Source organism: Rhinopithecus roxellana, chromosome 15 (assembly GCF_007565055.1).
Source record: "Rhinopithecus roxellana isolate Shanxi Qingling chromosome 15, ASM756505v1, whole genome shotgun sequence".
In the NCBI taxonomy this organism is placed as follows: Eukaryota; Metazoa; Chordata; class Mammalia; order Primates; family Cercopithecidae; genus Rhinopithecus; species Rhinopithecus roxellana.
Window position 1 is genome coordinate 116,340,732 of NC_044563.1, and position 14,846 is coordinate 116,355,577.

Below are 14,846 nucleotides of genomic sequence, written 5' to 3' on the forward strand. Positions count from 1 at the left end.
TCCTGAGTATCTTCTAATAATATATACCAGATTTGAGACCTGGAAACTACCAGATGGCCAGTCAGACACAGTCCTCATGCCATAACCAAGAGACTCTTTTGGAGGGGGAATGGGTACCGTATCAGGCAGACTGTTAGAAGACCTGGCAAAGAAGGTAAAATCCCATTGGCCAAAATCACTTTGATGTCAGCTGTGCAGACAGGGATCTGCCACAGGGAAGACCCCCCAGAACCCCGGGCACTGGCAAAGGAGGTCAGGCAGGTAAAAATCAGGGTAGTCCACTGGAAGTGGCCAATTTCCTTAGCAGTCCATCTAAACTGTGCTCACCTTCAGTATACAAGGGCCCATTGTGGGCGAGAGAGGTGAAATGGGGGGATTATGGACCAAGGGCAAAAGAGGGAAGCAAAGTCTTGAGGGAAGTGGACTGTTCCAGCCCCTCAGGGAGAAGCTGAAGAACATTTTTTTTTTCACAGAGAGGGTGATGAATCACCTTTCCAGAGCCTATGCACTGCCAGTCCTCTGACAATGTTTGTTAAATGAAGGGTCAAACAGGCAAAGGCAGAACAGCTGCCTGGATATGAACAATCCCAGCATGGACTTTCCCTCTCATTCCTCGGGTGCTCCTCATCAGGCTTGAGGGTATGTGTCACCTCCAGTCCCGAGTCACTGTACTGACCTCCCACCGACTGCCCACTACATCTCATAAACCCCACCACCACGGATGAAGGGAAACCCCATGCAGAAGTGTACCCTGGTGCTCACCTCCATTGGAGAGCCCACTGGACAAATCCTGTACCTAACAACAGAAGAAGAGCAGAGCACAAAACCCTCAGAGGCAGGCCCCCAGAGCACTGGAGGAAATCTTGCCTTCCTCCCACACACCATCACTCAAACCTGTCAGCTTCCAAAAATGTTTAGCAAGTGCAGCAGCAAGGGGCATGCTTATCAGCCTGGTGTGGGAGCTTAATCTGCTTTGAGGGCCTTCTCCAGCCCAGAGTTCCAAAAGTCTGCTTACAATTAGCTTCCAGCTCCAGTTCCCCCATCAGAAAGCCTAGGAATGTGTTGAGCTCTAGCCTCTGATCAGAGAAAGCTCCAGGAGAAGGTGGAGACGGTGTCAGCAGGGAAGTATGTGCCAAAAAGGTCAGCTGGTCTGTTGCCATTTTCCTGACACCGGCCCCAAACCACCTCCCCTCTGGCTTCCCGCCTCTCCTGACCGGACAGTCACATCCGTCAGGTCGGCCTGTCCCCAAAAGTCCCTGCTGACTGACTGCCAAGAAAATATAGCCCCCTCCTACCAGAAGAAGGGGGAAATGGAGCGGGGAGGGCCAAAAGAACCTGATTGGCCCTTGCTAATTTCTGTAAGAGAGATTGCACGGCCAGGGCTTGTCACCCAGCCGAATTGAGTGATGCAGGCTCTGCCTGGAAAGGTAGGAGTCACTAATTCTCTTCAAGCCATCTCCCATCCCCACCCCCCGTCACTCGGGCTACCAACACCAGGATCTACCACCCAGGAAGGAGGGGCTTAGCTTCGGCCGCCATTCTAAGGCAGCCACCCCCACCCCCACCCCCACCGCAACAGCCAGCTAAGACGCTAGGAGTCTCCAGCTGCCGGCCTCAGCTGGTGCACTAGTACCGCAGTCCCAGCACCTTGCCTGGAACCCCGTCACCCCGCAGGATGGGGCAAGGACAGGTCATCTTCAAGCCAAGGGTAGAGCAGGTTCACTGCCACCTCCAACCCCCTTTTCCTGGATCTTACAGCCAGGCTAGGGAACGTCGAACCCAGTGGGGCCTCAGATCGTTCCTTGTCCGGAACAGAATCTCTGCGGAACCGCCAGACAGACACAGAGCTACTGCTGCGGATACTGGCTTCTTGGGGCCAAGGCCTCAACATGCAGGAATTTCCAGCACACGTTTTTGGAGAACATCCCGACCTTTTCTCCTCCCCAGGAAGATGCTGCAGACGTGCCCGCCATCCCAGGTCTCGAAGAGCTCTTTAGGCAAACCTCGGGCACCCGGGCCACACCCACCGGCCGGCCCACTCTCCTCGCACATCCCCCAACCTGCCGGCCTAAGGGGAATGGTTCCCTTCCCTGACCACATGGTAGCCCTTTCTCCCATCCAGCCCTTTCTCCCACACCACCCCGACAGAAAAATTCATCCATCCTCCCAGAACAGTACCCCGGCACACGGCACCTCTCACCTGAGTATCGAACCCGTTTTCCACCGAGCCGCTCTTCCGCAGCGGGAGCCCCTCCCCCGCTGGCTCCTGCAGCCCCTGCAGCACCTGCGATTTCAGGGGGATCTGGCTAGGATAGGTGGTCTTGCTCACCTCCACCTTGCTTCCCAACTTCAGGTAGCAGGGCTGGGGGCCGGCCCGGGCCGGGGGCACGTGCAGGATGGGCGCGGCGCTGTGCACGGGTTTGGGCAGTCCCGACTTCATTTTGGAGGCGACCAGGATGGCCGGCATCTTCTCCCGGGGCTTGGGCTTTCCCAGCACGTCCCTGGCAGCGGCGGCGGGGGCGACCGCTAAAGGCAGCGCGGGTAGCAGAGCAGGCGCCGGGCCTTAGCCCACGAGGCGCCCACCAGCAGCAACTAAAAAAAAATCCCCAGGTCGGGGAACTCGAAGCAATCGGGCGAGCGCGCCTTTGGGGTGCCGGGATGGGAATGGGGGACTGGCCACGGCGCTCAGCGGGTCCCACCTGGACGGATGCTGCAGCCGGGTCTCACACCTCTCCTGGGTGGCCTTTCAAGAGCTCTGGGCGCTCAGGGGCTGCCGCCTCTTGCAAATTTCCTCCTGGGAAACAGAGGCTTGGACGCCCATATTAACTTGTCACTGCATCTCCGAAGTGAGGAGGCCCCTTTGGAAGAGACAGAGGCGGCGGCAACCCACGAGTCCCGCTCCGGAGGCTACGGGTCTGAGCCGGCGAGGGAAAGAGCTAGCAGCCAAGGAAGGAAAGGAGAGAGCAGCGAAGGAGAGAAGGGCGCACGGGTCCCAAGACGTCTCCACCGAGAGGCAGCTGCCGCCCAGCTCGCGAGCACCGCAGTGTCACCCGCGACGCAGCAGAGGCGCGGCGAGAGCCCCCGAAAGGTCTCTCTTGGCGTGACCGTCACCGCTGCCCAGAAGGCCCCCGGACTGAGAACACCTTAGCGCCTGCGGGTCTGCACATGCTCCGTGAGCTAGAGCGCAGCAAGGCTGTGGCCGTGGGGCGCGGGCGCTGAGACGCGCGGCTGGCGCGCCGGGCAGGGCTGCGCTCGGGAGCTGCCGCCGCGCTTCCCGGGAAGGCTGCGCTGGCTGCGGGGCTCAGCGCAGGGGAGGACAGGCTGCGGCCGGCGCGGCTGCGGCGCGCGCTGACAGCCGGGGCCGCCCCGGCGCGCCCATTGGTCCACGGTGCACCAATCAGCGGCCGCGGCTCTCACTGCAAAGAGGGCGTGGCCTCAACTCTGGCAGCCGCCGAAACTCTGGGGCCGCGCTTGGCCGCGAGTACAAAGCCGGCTGGTGGCCGCTCTGCGGCACTGCTCCGGCCGCGCGCCTCCCGGGGGGCCCACACCCCCGCGTCCCTGAAACCCTTATTTTGAAAAATGCCCTTTCGAACGCAATCGCCCGCCCCAGAGCCACGCGGGCACGGCTCGAGGGAAGTTTGTTTCCTTTTTCAAATTGCTCCGGTCACCTTAACGGTTTGAGTCTTCCGGAGTCACGCCCGCAGCCTCGCTGCCCCCATCTGGCTTGGGCAGGGCCGAAGCTCGTCTCCCGCGTTAAGAGCGCGCCAGCCATTTCTCTGCCTGCTCTTCCAGGCGGGCCGGGCGGGGGGCCTCCCAACGGCTTCCTCTCCAGTTTTCAAAGGCTGCACATTTCACTTAACTATTTGAAGTATTTATAGGCAAATACAATACGCAGGGAAGCTTCCCGCCCCAAGACAGCTCCTCCACGCAACCTACCACAGACTCTGTAATTAGAGTGGCCTGAGGAAGCCGGGAGAGGCTTCATGACCCCGGCAGGCTCTGGCCAAACCTTGCTGCGTTTCATGGAGCCCCTCCCTGTCCGCGCCTGGGACGCACTGGCCCCAACAGGTTCATCGACTCGAATTCGCTGTTTGGGTTGCTCTGTGGTTTCCTCGCTGACTCAAAGTGTATGAGAGTAAGAAGGAAACTGAGAGATGATCAGGCAGGTCAGACTTCGCGATTTATGAATGAGGAGCCTCCCATCCCGTAGAACTGCTTGTATTAGAATTGAGCAAGTTCTTTAAGCTTACATGCATCCTTATGAAGCTGTTTTCACATGTAGTAAGGTGGAAGTTTGACTACATTTACCTAATGAGCTGTTGTTTGGATTAAATGAGATGGTTGGTGCATGACAGTCATTTAGCACAAGTACCTGGCAATGTAGGAGACCAATAAAAGCTGGGTTTTATTTTCCCTGTTGTTGAATTACTGCTGCTTTCCCCCAAAGTCATCTCTGTTAATAAACTATTTGTCTTTCTTCTTTGTTTCCAGGATACAGGTTTTCACTTTGTGCCCGCCCTATAGCCTAATCTTCAGTGCTGCTAGCATTGATTTAGAATAACTCAGACGCTATTAACTGAATATGTCCCCCTGGAATTCATGTTAAACCCCTAATTCCCCATGTGATGGTATTAGGAGGTGGGGAACTTTAGGAGGTAATAAGGTGAAGACAGTGGAGCTCTCATGATAGGATTAGCACCCTTATTAGAAGAGACAGGAGAGAGATGCTTTCTTTCTGCCTTGTGAGGACACGGAAGGCAGTCTTCTGTGGACCAGTAAGAGGGCCCTTACCAAGAACCTGATACCATGTTGACATCCTAGTCTCAGACTTCCAGCCTCTGGTACTGCAAGAAATAAATGTTTGTTGTTTAAGCCATCCTGTTTATGGCATTTTGTTATAGTGGCCCAAAGTAACAAAGATCTCAGACCAGAGGAAACATCAAAGTCTTAACCTCTGAAGCATTAAGAAATGAGAAGGCACCTTCTTAGCCATTCTAGGTAGCAACTTTCTACTCTAGTTAGGCTGAAATGTACAGTCCTGTCTATGTCTGTTTCAGTTATCTTCTCTCTCTCTGAAATCAAGTCACACATGATCCATGCTATTAACACTTTGCCCTTTGCCATCTGATGCCACCTCCCTTACTGTTGTCTACCATTATTTAACTGTTATTTATTGTTTCATGCATTCGTTTTCTTCTTAGAGAATAAACTTCTTGGAATTAGGAGCTGTGTTTTAACTTTCTTTAGATCTTCTCAGTATGGTGCATAAAGCTGGACAGAATAGCTACCCAAAATTTTTATTGAATGAATGATTGAATGATGCTAGCATCAACCCTCAAGAAGGAGAGATTGTCTTTTAGATTTAGGAACATAAGGACATATGAAATATTATGCTATTAACCTTGGGACTCTTCTGCCTGCCCTGAATTCTAGTTACGACCAGTGTACCAAGAGTTGTGGAAAGATATCACAATCTTCAGCTTCTAAAGATCAGGGAGATATTCCAAAGTATTCCCATGGCCCTAATGCAGTGGTTCTCAAAGTGTGGTCCCTGGAGCTGCAGGAGAATTACCTGGAAACTTGTTTGAAAACCCCACCCCAGACCTATTGAATCAAAAGCTCTGGGGATGGGGCCCAGCAATCTGTATTTCAACAGTGTTCAACCTAGTGATTATGATGCGTACTAAAGCTTGAGATCTTCTGCCCTAATGAATATATCATGCTTTCAGTGCACCTCCAGAACTTCTTAAACCTTAATATCCATAAGAATCACTGGGGATCTTGCTAAAATACAGATTCAGATTCAGTTGGTCTAGAAGGGGGCTGAGATTCTGCTTTCTGAATAAGTCCTCATGTGATGCCCATGCTGGTGTTCTAAAGATCACACTTTGAGTAGCAAGGTTAAACCACAGACAGCAGGGAGGGTTTCATCTTAAGGGTCATCTACTGAAAAGGATCTCAGAGTGCATCCATCTAGTTGGAAACAGCTGCCTGATCACTTGATAATGTCTTCTATGGGTATAGAAATGGAAATAGTGCAATACATGTTATGTATTTGCCATCTTTGCTTTCCTGTTTAAATTGTATTTACTGCCAAGGTTATTTTGGGGTTCTGAGACCCTCAAATATGCACAAATATGAAAAACAGTATTTCTTTTAAAGTATTTCTAATGTTCTAGGATTGGTAAGCATGAGCATTTCCCTTAATCCTGTGTGGTTTATATAACGAAAGTCTGATAATTCTTCATTTTTCTTGATGAAAGATCTTTCATTTGAGGACAAGTGAATCTTTTAGTCTGTTTCCAAATTTCTTTCTTTTCCTGCCCCTTCTTCCCTTTAGTAATTCTATTTGCTTTTTCCGGAACATTATTTATCTCTCTCTCTCTCTCTTTTTTTTTTTTGACGGAGTTTTGCTCTAATTTCCCAGGCTGGAGGCTGGAGGCTGGAGTGCAATGGCGCAATCTTGGCTCACTGCAACCTCCGCCTCCCAGTAGCTGGGATTACAGGCACATGCCACCACACCCGGCTAATTTTTGTATTTTTAGTAGAGACGGGGTTTCATATTGGTCAAACTGGTGTCGAACTCCTGACCTCAGGTGATCCGTCCACCTCGGCCTCCCAAAGATTTGTCTTATATATATATATATATATATATATATGTGTGTGTGTGTGTATATATATATATACATATATATATATACACATATATATATATATATATATTTTTTTTTTTTTTTTTTTGAGACGGAGTCTTCCTCTGCCGCCCAGGCTGGAGTGCAGTGGTGCAAACGCAGATCACTGCAAGCTCCGCATCCCAGGTACACCCTATTCTCCTGCCTCAGCCTCCCGAGTAGCTGGGACTATGGCACATGCAACCACGCCCAGCTAATTTTTTGTATTTTTAGTAGAGACGGGGTTTCACCATGTTAGCCAGGATGGGCTCGACCTCCTGACCTTGTGATCCGCCCACTTCGGCCTCCCAAGTGCTGGGATTACAGGCGTGAGCCACCGTGCCCGGCCCTGTCTCCTTTTATATATTTTCTATAAACTTTCATTTTTCTTATTTAAAGCAAAATAATTTATCATACTAACCAGACAAGGGTGGTGGCGGGGGGCGGGGGAAAGCTATTTTTTCCCCTAGGATAAATGAGATAATTATAAATTTCTTACTTAAATAAGATAATCTCAAATTATAAAAAATGGCCTATAAGTTTACTCCTTCCACATTGATATTGTGTTAACATGAAAAAAGTCATTTCAAATCAATGTTTTGCAAGCATTGGTAACTAACGGAAGTCACTGGTTCAGAGAATGGCACTGATTCAGAGAATGGCAAGCAGCTCTGGAAAGAAAATACTATCCAGGTTTTAAAATAACTTTTCTTTTTTTTTTTTTTTTACTATATGCACTATGGACAAGTATGCCAAGCTGAAATGGCCCACCATTTTAAATTCCAACTTTGACACCATTCTTTATTTTTCTTCTGGCTCAGAACTTGCACAGTCACACAAATGTCAGTCATAGGCCAAATTGAAACATATTATCAAAGCTCTCAGGACCACTGAATCATCCTAAGAGACTGGACAGTTCCCTGGTTCCAAGAGCCATCCTCAGATCAGGAAGTGCCAGCTGCGCCCCTCTCTGATCCTCAACATCAGCCACTTGTGATGAGTTGAGTGTGAATTGGGCTTCAGAGCTGATCTGCGAGTGACCAGTTCCATCAACCCATCCTTCATCTTAGTTAAAGACCCCTGTTGGCCTGACCTCCCAAGAAGACAGTCCGGTGAAGAGCCTGGAACATCTAAGCCCCAGCCTGTCACCAAAACATGCAGGGATCTCAGAGGGAAAAGTCTACAGCCTTTTGGAGACCCTAGATTGCACATGATGAGGGGAAATGTTGCAAAGTTTCTTGAATAATATAAAAAGCAAAATACGAGTTTATTTGGGAGAAAAAATGCACTTTTCCTTAATTTTCTACAAATGGGTTGGCAACTTATGAGACATCTCAGAGATGGCACAAAGGCTCACCTTTAGTAGTGGCTGAGTTGAGAGGTCACCCATCTCATACTGCAGAGAATTGAAGTAAGAACCTTAAGATATCTCTTTAGAAAGTCTGCTCATCTACTCATCCTATCAGTGACCCACTTCCAATCTCAAACTTTCTTTCAGATGGGTCTGTGTGCAAATGAGTATGCACAATGGTAGCCTCTGGGGCTTTTTTTCTGAGAACCAAAGGCTGAGGGTTCCCCTACTTGCAGAGGCTAGAGTGTGAGGGGTATATATGTGTGTGTGTGTGTGTGTGTGTTTACAGGCATTTGAGTCAATGACACGGACTAAATGTCAAATAAATACAGTCACGCACTGCATAATGGTGTTTTGGTCAATGACTGACTGCATATGATGATGGTGGTCCTGTAAGATTGTAAGGAAGCTGAAAAATTACTATTGCCTAGTAACATAGTAGCAGTCATAACATTGTAATGCAACACATTACTCATGTTTGTGGTGATACTGTGCTACAAATTTTATAAAAGTATAGCACACACAACCATGTACAGTGCCTAACACTTTATATAGTAGATGATAAATACTTGATAACAAATTACTATGTTATGGGTTCAGGTATTTACTATACTATCATTGTTATGTTAGACTGTACTCTTTCTACCTAAAAACATTAACTGTAAAACAGTCTCAGGCAGGTTCTTCAGGAGGTATCCCAGAAGGCATTGTTAGCATAGGAGATGACAGCTGCATATGTGTTTTTGCCTATGAAGACCTTCCAGAGGGACAATATGTGGAGGTGGAAAACAGTGATATTGGCCCTGCTTAGGCCTAGGCTAATGTGTCTGTTCGTGTCTTCATTTTTAATTTTAAGAAGTTGAAAAAGTTAAAAAAAAACTAATAGAAAAAAGCTTATAAAGATATAAAGAAAATATTTTTGTATAACTGTACAATGTGTTTGTGTTTTAAGCTAAGTGTTATTTCAAGAGTCAAAAGGTCAAAAAATTTAAAAGTTTATAAAGTAAAAAAAGTTACCCTTAATTAAGATTAACTTATTGAAGAAAAAATATTTTTAATAAATTTAGTGTAGCCTAAGTGTACAATGTTAATAAATTCTGCAGTAGTATACAGTAATGTCCTAGGCCTTTACATTCTCTCACCACTCACTCACTGACTTACCCAGAGCAACTTCCAGTCCTACAAGTTCCATTCATGGTAAATGCCCTATCCAAGTATACCATTTTTTAAAATCTTTTATACTATATTTTTACTGTACCTTTTCTATGTTTAGATACACAAATACCATTGTGCTACAATTGCCTATTGTAATTAGCACATCAACATGCTATACAGGCTTGTAGCCTAGAAGCAATAGGCTATAGAATATAACCTATGTGTGTAGTAGGCTATCCCATCTAGGTTTGTGAAAATGTACTCTATGATGTCTGTACAACAACAAAAAAGTCTAAAGACTCATTTCTCAGAACATAACCCTATTATTAAGCAATGCAGGACTGCAGGTAGCAAACCATTGATTAATCAGTGGCTCAATAATTAATAGAAGTAATAAATTGTTGCAAGCCATCTATGTGCCTGACTTTGGGCATTATGATGGAGAGCAGATAAGAATAAGTTATTGCTCTCTGCTCTCAAGTTTCAAAGAAGGATGTAGCTGCTGTTTCTCGGCCTGAGAATTGTCCTTTCTCACCGAAAACCAGAAACAACTCACAATCTAGTAGGGAAACCAAACAGGGAAATAAATGAATGACAAACAATATAACCAATACTCCAATAGAGAGAGCACAAAATATACAATGACAAACCAGGCACAAAGGAGGGTCAACTATTTGTGGGGTTATCAGCTATGATGATTAATTTGATTTTCTAACAAAAAACCTAAAGTAATAGAATTTTTTTGCTTTTACCCTTAGTGTTGAAACTCTAAGAGGTATGTTGCACTCAACTACTTCTATAAGTTAAGTCTAGGAAACATTCCTTTGTTTACATCTTGCCTCATCCCACAAAGGATTAGAGGAAATGCTATATTCAATAAAACAATGGCTAAGTATAATGTAATAGAAGAAAAGGATTCTTATTTAAAACAGACTGTGACTACTTTCACCTTCTATAGGTGGGAGAAGGCTGTGTAAACTAATCATATCAGTGGAAATATAAATCATATATCACTTCCTTCCATACTCAGGCACTAATATTTATTAGTGCCAAGTCTGAGATTTCAAAGTCTGCCAGTTCTAAGCTGCTCAAGCTGCTCAAGAGGTCCTCTAAGTGTATGGTCTTAGAGATACATTAGTGAGCATTTGGATATGTGAAATTCAGCCTAGAGTTCAGGGGTCACGCTATATTGTCATCTACAATAAATGAGAAAAATTCCATTTCCTGGGAGCAGTTCAATATGAAGGGCCCCCAAAAAATGGAGCAGCCAGAGCAGTGTGAAGAGCCTACTGAGGAGGACAAAAAACACAGACAAAAGTGCCAAAGTAAAACCCATTTATTTTCCCAAAATAGCAACAAAGCCTGCTGTGATACCAGATACTTGGAGTGACTTGATTTTTCTTTAGGTGGGAGAACATTAATTTTTTTTAATTTTTTTTGAAGAGTTGAGTTTTGAATTTGGGGTTGTTTTGGCACAGAAGGAAGAGAACAAAGAGATAGAAAAGAGTGAGATCCTAAGTTTAATGGGAGCAGAAATGCAGTCAGGGATGGCCATGAGAATGAAATTGTGCCTCTTCCCCATCACCCTTGCTCCTCATTCAGTGATTTGCAGAATCCTAGACAGACAGGGAATTGGATTTCCTGTTGGATGTGAGATAGAATGACCAGGCAAATTTAATTAAGAATGTCTTCTGACAAGGAGCTGGGACCAGGAAAACTGTAAATAAAAGATGAGTATCAATTATATGTGTGGGCAAAGAGGTCAAATAGGGAGAGGGAAATCAAAATGTCTGGATTCTCCAGTCCAAACACTTAGCTCTAGCTGGTATTTTGGAGTGAGCACCATCTAGGGCTTTACTTGCAAAAAGTAAAGATGAGACTGAGATGAGTATGTTCAGATTCTAGGCTGGATCTGACATGCAAGTTTTGTTTGTTTGTTTGTTTGTTTGTTTGTCTGCTTGCTATGTTTAATTCTCCACCTACTTTTTCACTATTACAGAAGATTTATTTATTTATTTATTTCTACCAATTGAGGTCTAGTTAATTCAGTTTCAAATTGGTATTTAAAAATTATTTCTTGTTTTGTATTATCTATTTTTCCCACACATATGACTAGGCAACCAGAGTTGACCCAATAATAACGATGATGCTGATGAGAACTGTAATTTATGAAGCTATTCTTCTTATGTGCCAGGGACTAAGGTAAAAGCATTTTACATACATGATCTCTCATGCTCACAACAATTTCATGAGTTAGATAGTTATTCTCATTTTTATTATACAAAAGAGAAAAATGAGGCCCAGAGAGGTTTGAGTATCTTACTTAAGATCCCACTGCCAATTAAGTAGAAGAACAGGACTTGACTTCAGTGCCTGGACTCTGGACACTAAAGAGTATGCTATCAAAGGAGTAGCCATCATAATGATAAGCATGGAAATGATAACGTAACTCCCTGTTTCTGATATGGTTAAGATCTGCCTTATATATAGCACTTAAATGAATACCCACAGCACTCCTCTGTGGTGGCAGAATGAGTCCATTTTCAGTTGAGAAAATGGGTGGAAAGGTTTGGTAGTCACTCAGTTTGCTGATGACAGTGGTCTTAATAATAAGGCCAGGAAAGATCACCAGTTACAGGGGTGGTCTTTGCATGATATTCATGCTCTGAGACAGGGCTGCCTGCTATGTTCATTTGGAGGCAAAGACAACTTGGACCAGTACTCCTTAAACAAGAAGCCTAAAAATCACCCAGGCTGCTTGTTAAAGGAAAAGATACATACCCCTCCCACCCTCCCCACCCTCCCCAAAAAAAACCAGACCTAGAATTCTGAGGCTGTGAGTCTGCATTTGAAACAAGCAATGAAGTTCCTCTGAATTAGTGGTCCTCCCTTTTGCTTTGCATCCTTGGCTTTACATTAGAGTCACCTGGGAAGTCCACACACTAAGGCTGTCCAGGTCCCACCCTGGACCAATGAAATCAGATTCTGGGAGTGGGGCACAGGCAGTAGAATGTTGAGAAAGCTCTCTGGGTACAGAAGAATTGAAAAACACGGCTTTATGAAATGCTACAAAGGCTTTGCTCTCACAACACTTTACAGTGGGGGATTACTGAGGCAATAATCTGGATAATTTCAATCTATGTTAACAGCCAATCTGGAAAAATCCAGGCCTTCTATTACTTTCTGAGTGAGATTTCCTTGTTGACAGAAACACTCAGCCAGTTCAGCTGCCCATGCAGCCCAAACACAGCCAGGTAATCCCCCAAATGCCACCTCAGCTCCAGTGCTGCAGGTAGCATCAGGCAGCCTGACCCTTACTCATTACTCTACTCGTTGCTCCTGCAGGGCCACCAGGCACTGAGCTGTGATGCTCCCCACCTCCCTACGGCTCTCTCAACACATTTCCTCTTTTGGTTACTGCTGTCATCCTGGAAGCCTTCATGCCTACCCTCTGACTCTGCCCCAGGCATGGAGCCTGGTGAGCCTCAGATGGAAGAGGCGCTCCTGGTCAATGTCTGACCTCCAGGAAGAGGCCCAGTGCCCAGGGTTTAGGACTCTGAGAGGAGGATTTGGAGCAGAGTTAACTCATGAAAGTCTGTGCTAATAAAAGGATGTGTTGGCCTAAAAAAACCTCAACAGTGGATAATTTTTTAAAAATTAGAGCTTTGGTGTGCATTTTGTAATTTAAAAAATATTATTTTCTTTATTATTTATATATGTTAGCCTACTGTTATTTTGCTAATATATTTATATGTGTATACATATGTACAAATAAATGTGTTTATAAAGATAAGGAAAAAGAAGGAAGGAATCATGTCAAATTGTTAACAGCAATTCTTTCTGAGGGGTAAATTAGGGACTATTGATTTCTTATTTTATATCATTATTTTTAAAAGTTGGAATTATGAGTGGTTTTAACTTACTTTTCTGTGGGATTTCCTTTATTTTTCAAATAAATATCCTCATTTGTTTTAACCTTTTATTTATTCAAGGGACACATCATTATTATTATTATTATTATTTTGAGACAGGGTCCTGCTCTATCACTCAGGCTGAAGTGTGGTGGCACCATCCCGGCTCACTGCAACCTCCTCCTTCCAGACTCAAGCAATTCTCCTGCCTCAGCCTCCCATGTGGTTAGGACTACAGGCATGCACCACTGTGCCAGCTAATTTTTGTATTTTTCATAGAGACAGGGTTTCACCATGTTGCCCAGGCTGGTCTCTTAACTCCTGGGCTCAAGCAATCTGCTCGCCTTGGCCTGGCAAAGTACTATGATTACAGGTGTGTGTGCTCGGCCTCAAAGGACACTTATTAAGCCCTGCTGTGAACCAAGCCCTGTGCAAATGTTGGTGATATGGAAGTGCAGAAATCTCTGCCCTCTCCTTTTTCAGGCAGGATAATTGAGCTCCTTCTTCCAAACTAATAAACAAAATATATGTTAGTGACCAAAAAGTGAAAATCCAGTTCTAGTTAAAGGGAGGTTATCTGTACAACAAAGTCACTGACAAGTGGGCTCTCTTCTGACATAACTAGAAACCATTACCCCAGAAATTCCGTCTATTCTCCCTTCCTTCCAGGGAAGTGACTCCCACAGAATCATTCTGTACAGAAGTGCCAAGACCACCCCTGAGCAGAAGGACTAGGAAATCAACTCTTTTCTGACTGATCTATCAGGTTGCCTCTATAACCAATGATGTTGGTGGCCTCAAGACAGTCTTCTTCCTGCAGAGAGAAGATGGAGAGGAAAATGGGATACCAGAAATGAACCCTGCAGGGCACATGTAAAAGGGAATTCTAGTTAACACTACCCCTTGGCTGAGCTCAAGGATAGTCTAAAAGCTGTCAACAAAACAGAGACACCCATGAGGATCTTTTGGGCCCTGAGAGCATTTGAAGCTGTGTGAAGATTTGAGACCATAAACAGCTGCAATGATTTCCGTTCTCTCTCCAAATCCAAGGCAAATAAAACCTCAGAGCTTCACGGGTGGAAAAAAACAAAATACACAGGAATTGTCTTTTATTTTTTGGCTTAGAAAGATACTGTTTTATAAACAGTGGGTCAAGACACTATTAAATTGTTTTCAAAAAAATTGCCTGGCAACTTTCTTGAAGCTCCACATTGCACAAGAATTTTAGACATTCACACACATTTATCAGAATTTTCTTTTCAAGGCAGTCTGGAAGTGCCTCAAATATGAACCAAACAAAGTTAGTCTCCCTCAGGTTGCACTGAAAACTGTTAAGCATCATCACCATCCTGGCTTCATTTCCACAAAGTCCATCTTTTCAAACATCAGAATGTTGAATTAACTCCCATTCAGAATCATTTGCTTGTTAGGGTCTTATCCTTCCCAAGGGGGACCACGAAGGGCTGATTTGGGGATGCAGAATCCAGTTTTCAAAGGTGGCTGGCTGACAAGCCTGATTTCCTGCTGAGTTATCAAAGGCAGGCTTCTAGAATCCCCTCCCATGACCGTGACCATTTGGGCACTTTCCTTGCCTTTGATCCTTTATTCTTGACTTTCAGTCCTGTCTGGCCTCCACAACCCCATTTTCTTCTGCTTTCCCTACAGGAGAAACTCTGGCAGACCCCCCACCAACCCCCAACCCCTTAGATAGTTTATTACCAGGTTCCTTTCTAAGTGGGGTGAAGGAGGGGAACACGG

The 14,846-nt window shown here is 45.5% G+C and overlaps 2 protein-coding genes across 2 annotated transcripts in view; one reads left to right on the forward strand and one right to left on the reverse strand.

Moving 5' to 3' along the window:
- The window catches only part of NAV2 (neuron navigator 2), a 411,604-nt gene extending 408,286 nt beyond the window's left edge, over nt 1–3,318 (reverse strand). Inside the window, exon 1 of the mRNA XM_030918125.1 lies at nt 2,201–3,318. Coding sequence (XP_030773985.1) covers nt 2,201–2,467 — 267 coding nt within the window. The 5' untranslated portion in view covers nt 2,468–3,318. The remainder of the gene's footprint in view (nt 1–2,200) is intronic.
- On the forward strand, nt 1,511–5,225 carry LOC104681779. The gene has a single exon (XM_010388195.1). The coding sequence runs from the start codon at nt 2,708–2,710 to the stop codon at nt 3,146–3,148; it is 441 nt and encodes a 146-aa protein (XP_010386497.1). The 5' UTR covers nt 1,511–2,707; the 3' UTR covers nt 3,149–5,225.
- The last annotated feature ends 9,621 nt before the right edge of the window (nt 5,226–14,846 follow it).

Bases quoted from the DNA above. Each gene is read 5' to 3' on its own strand.
- LOC104681779 (XM_010388195.1), top strand. From the start codon at position 2,708: ATGCTGCAGCCGGGTCTCACACCTCTCCTGGGTGGCCTTTCAAGAGCT.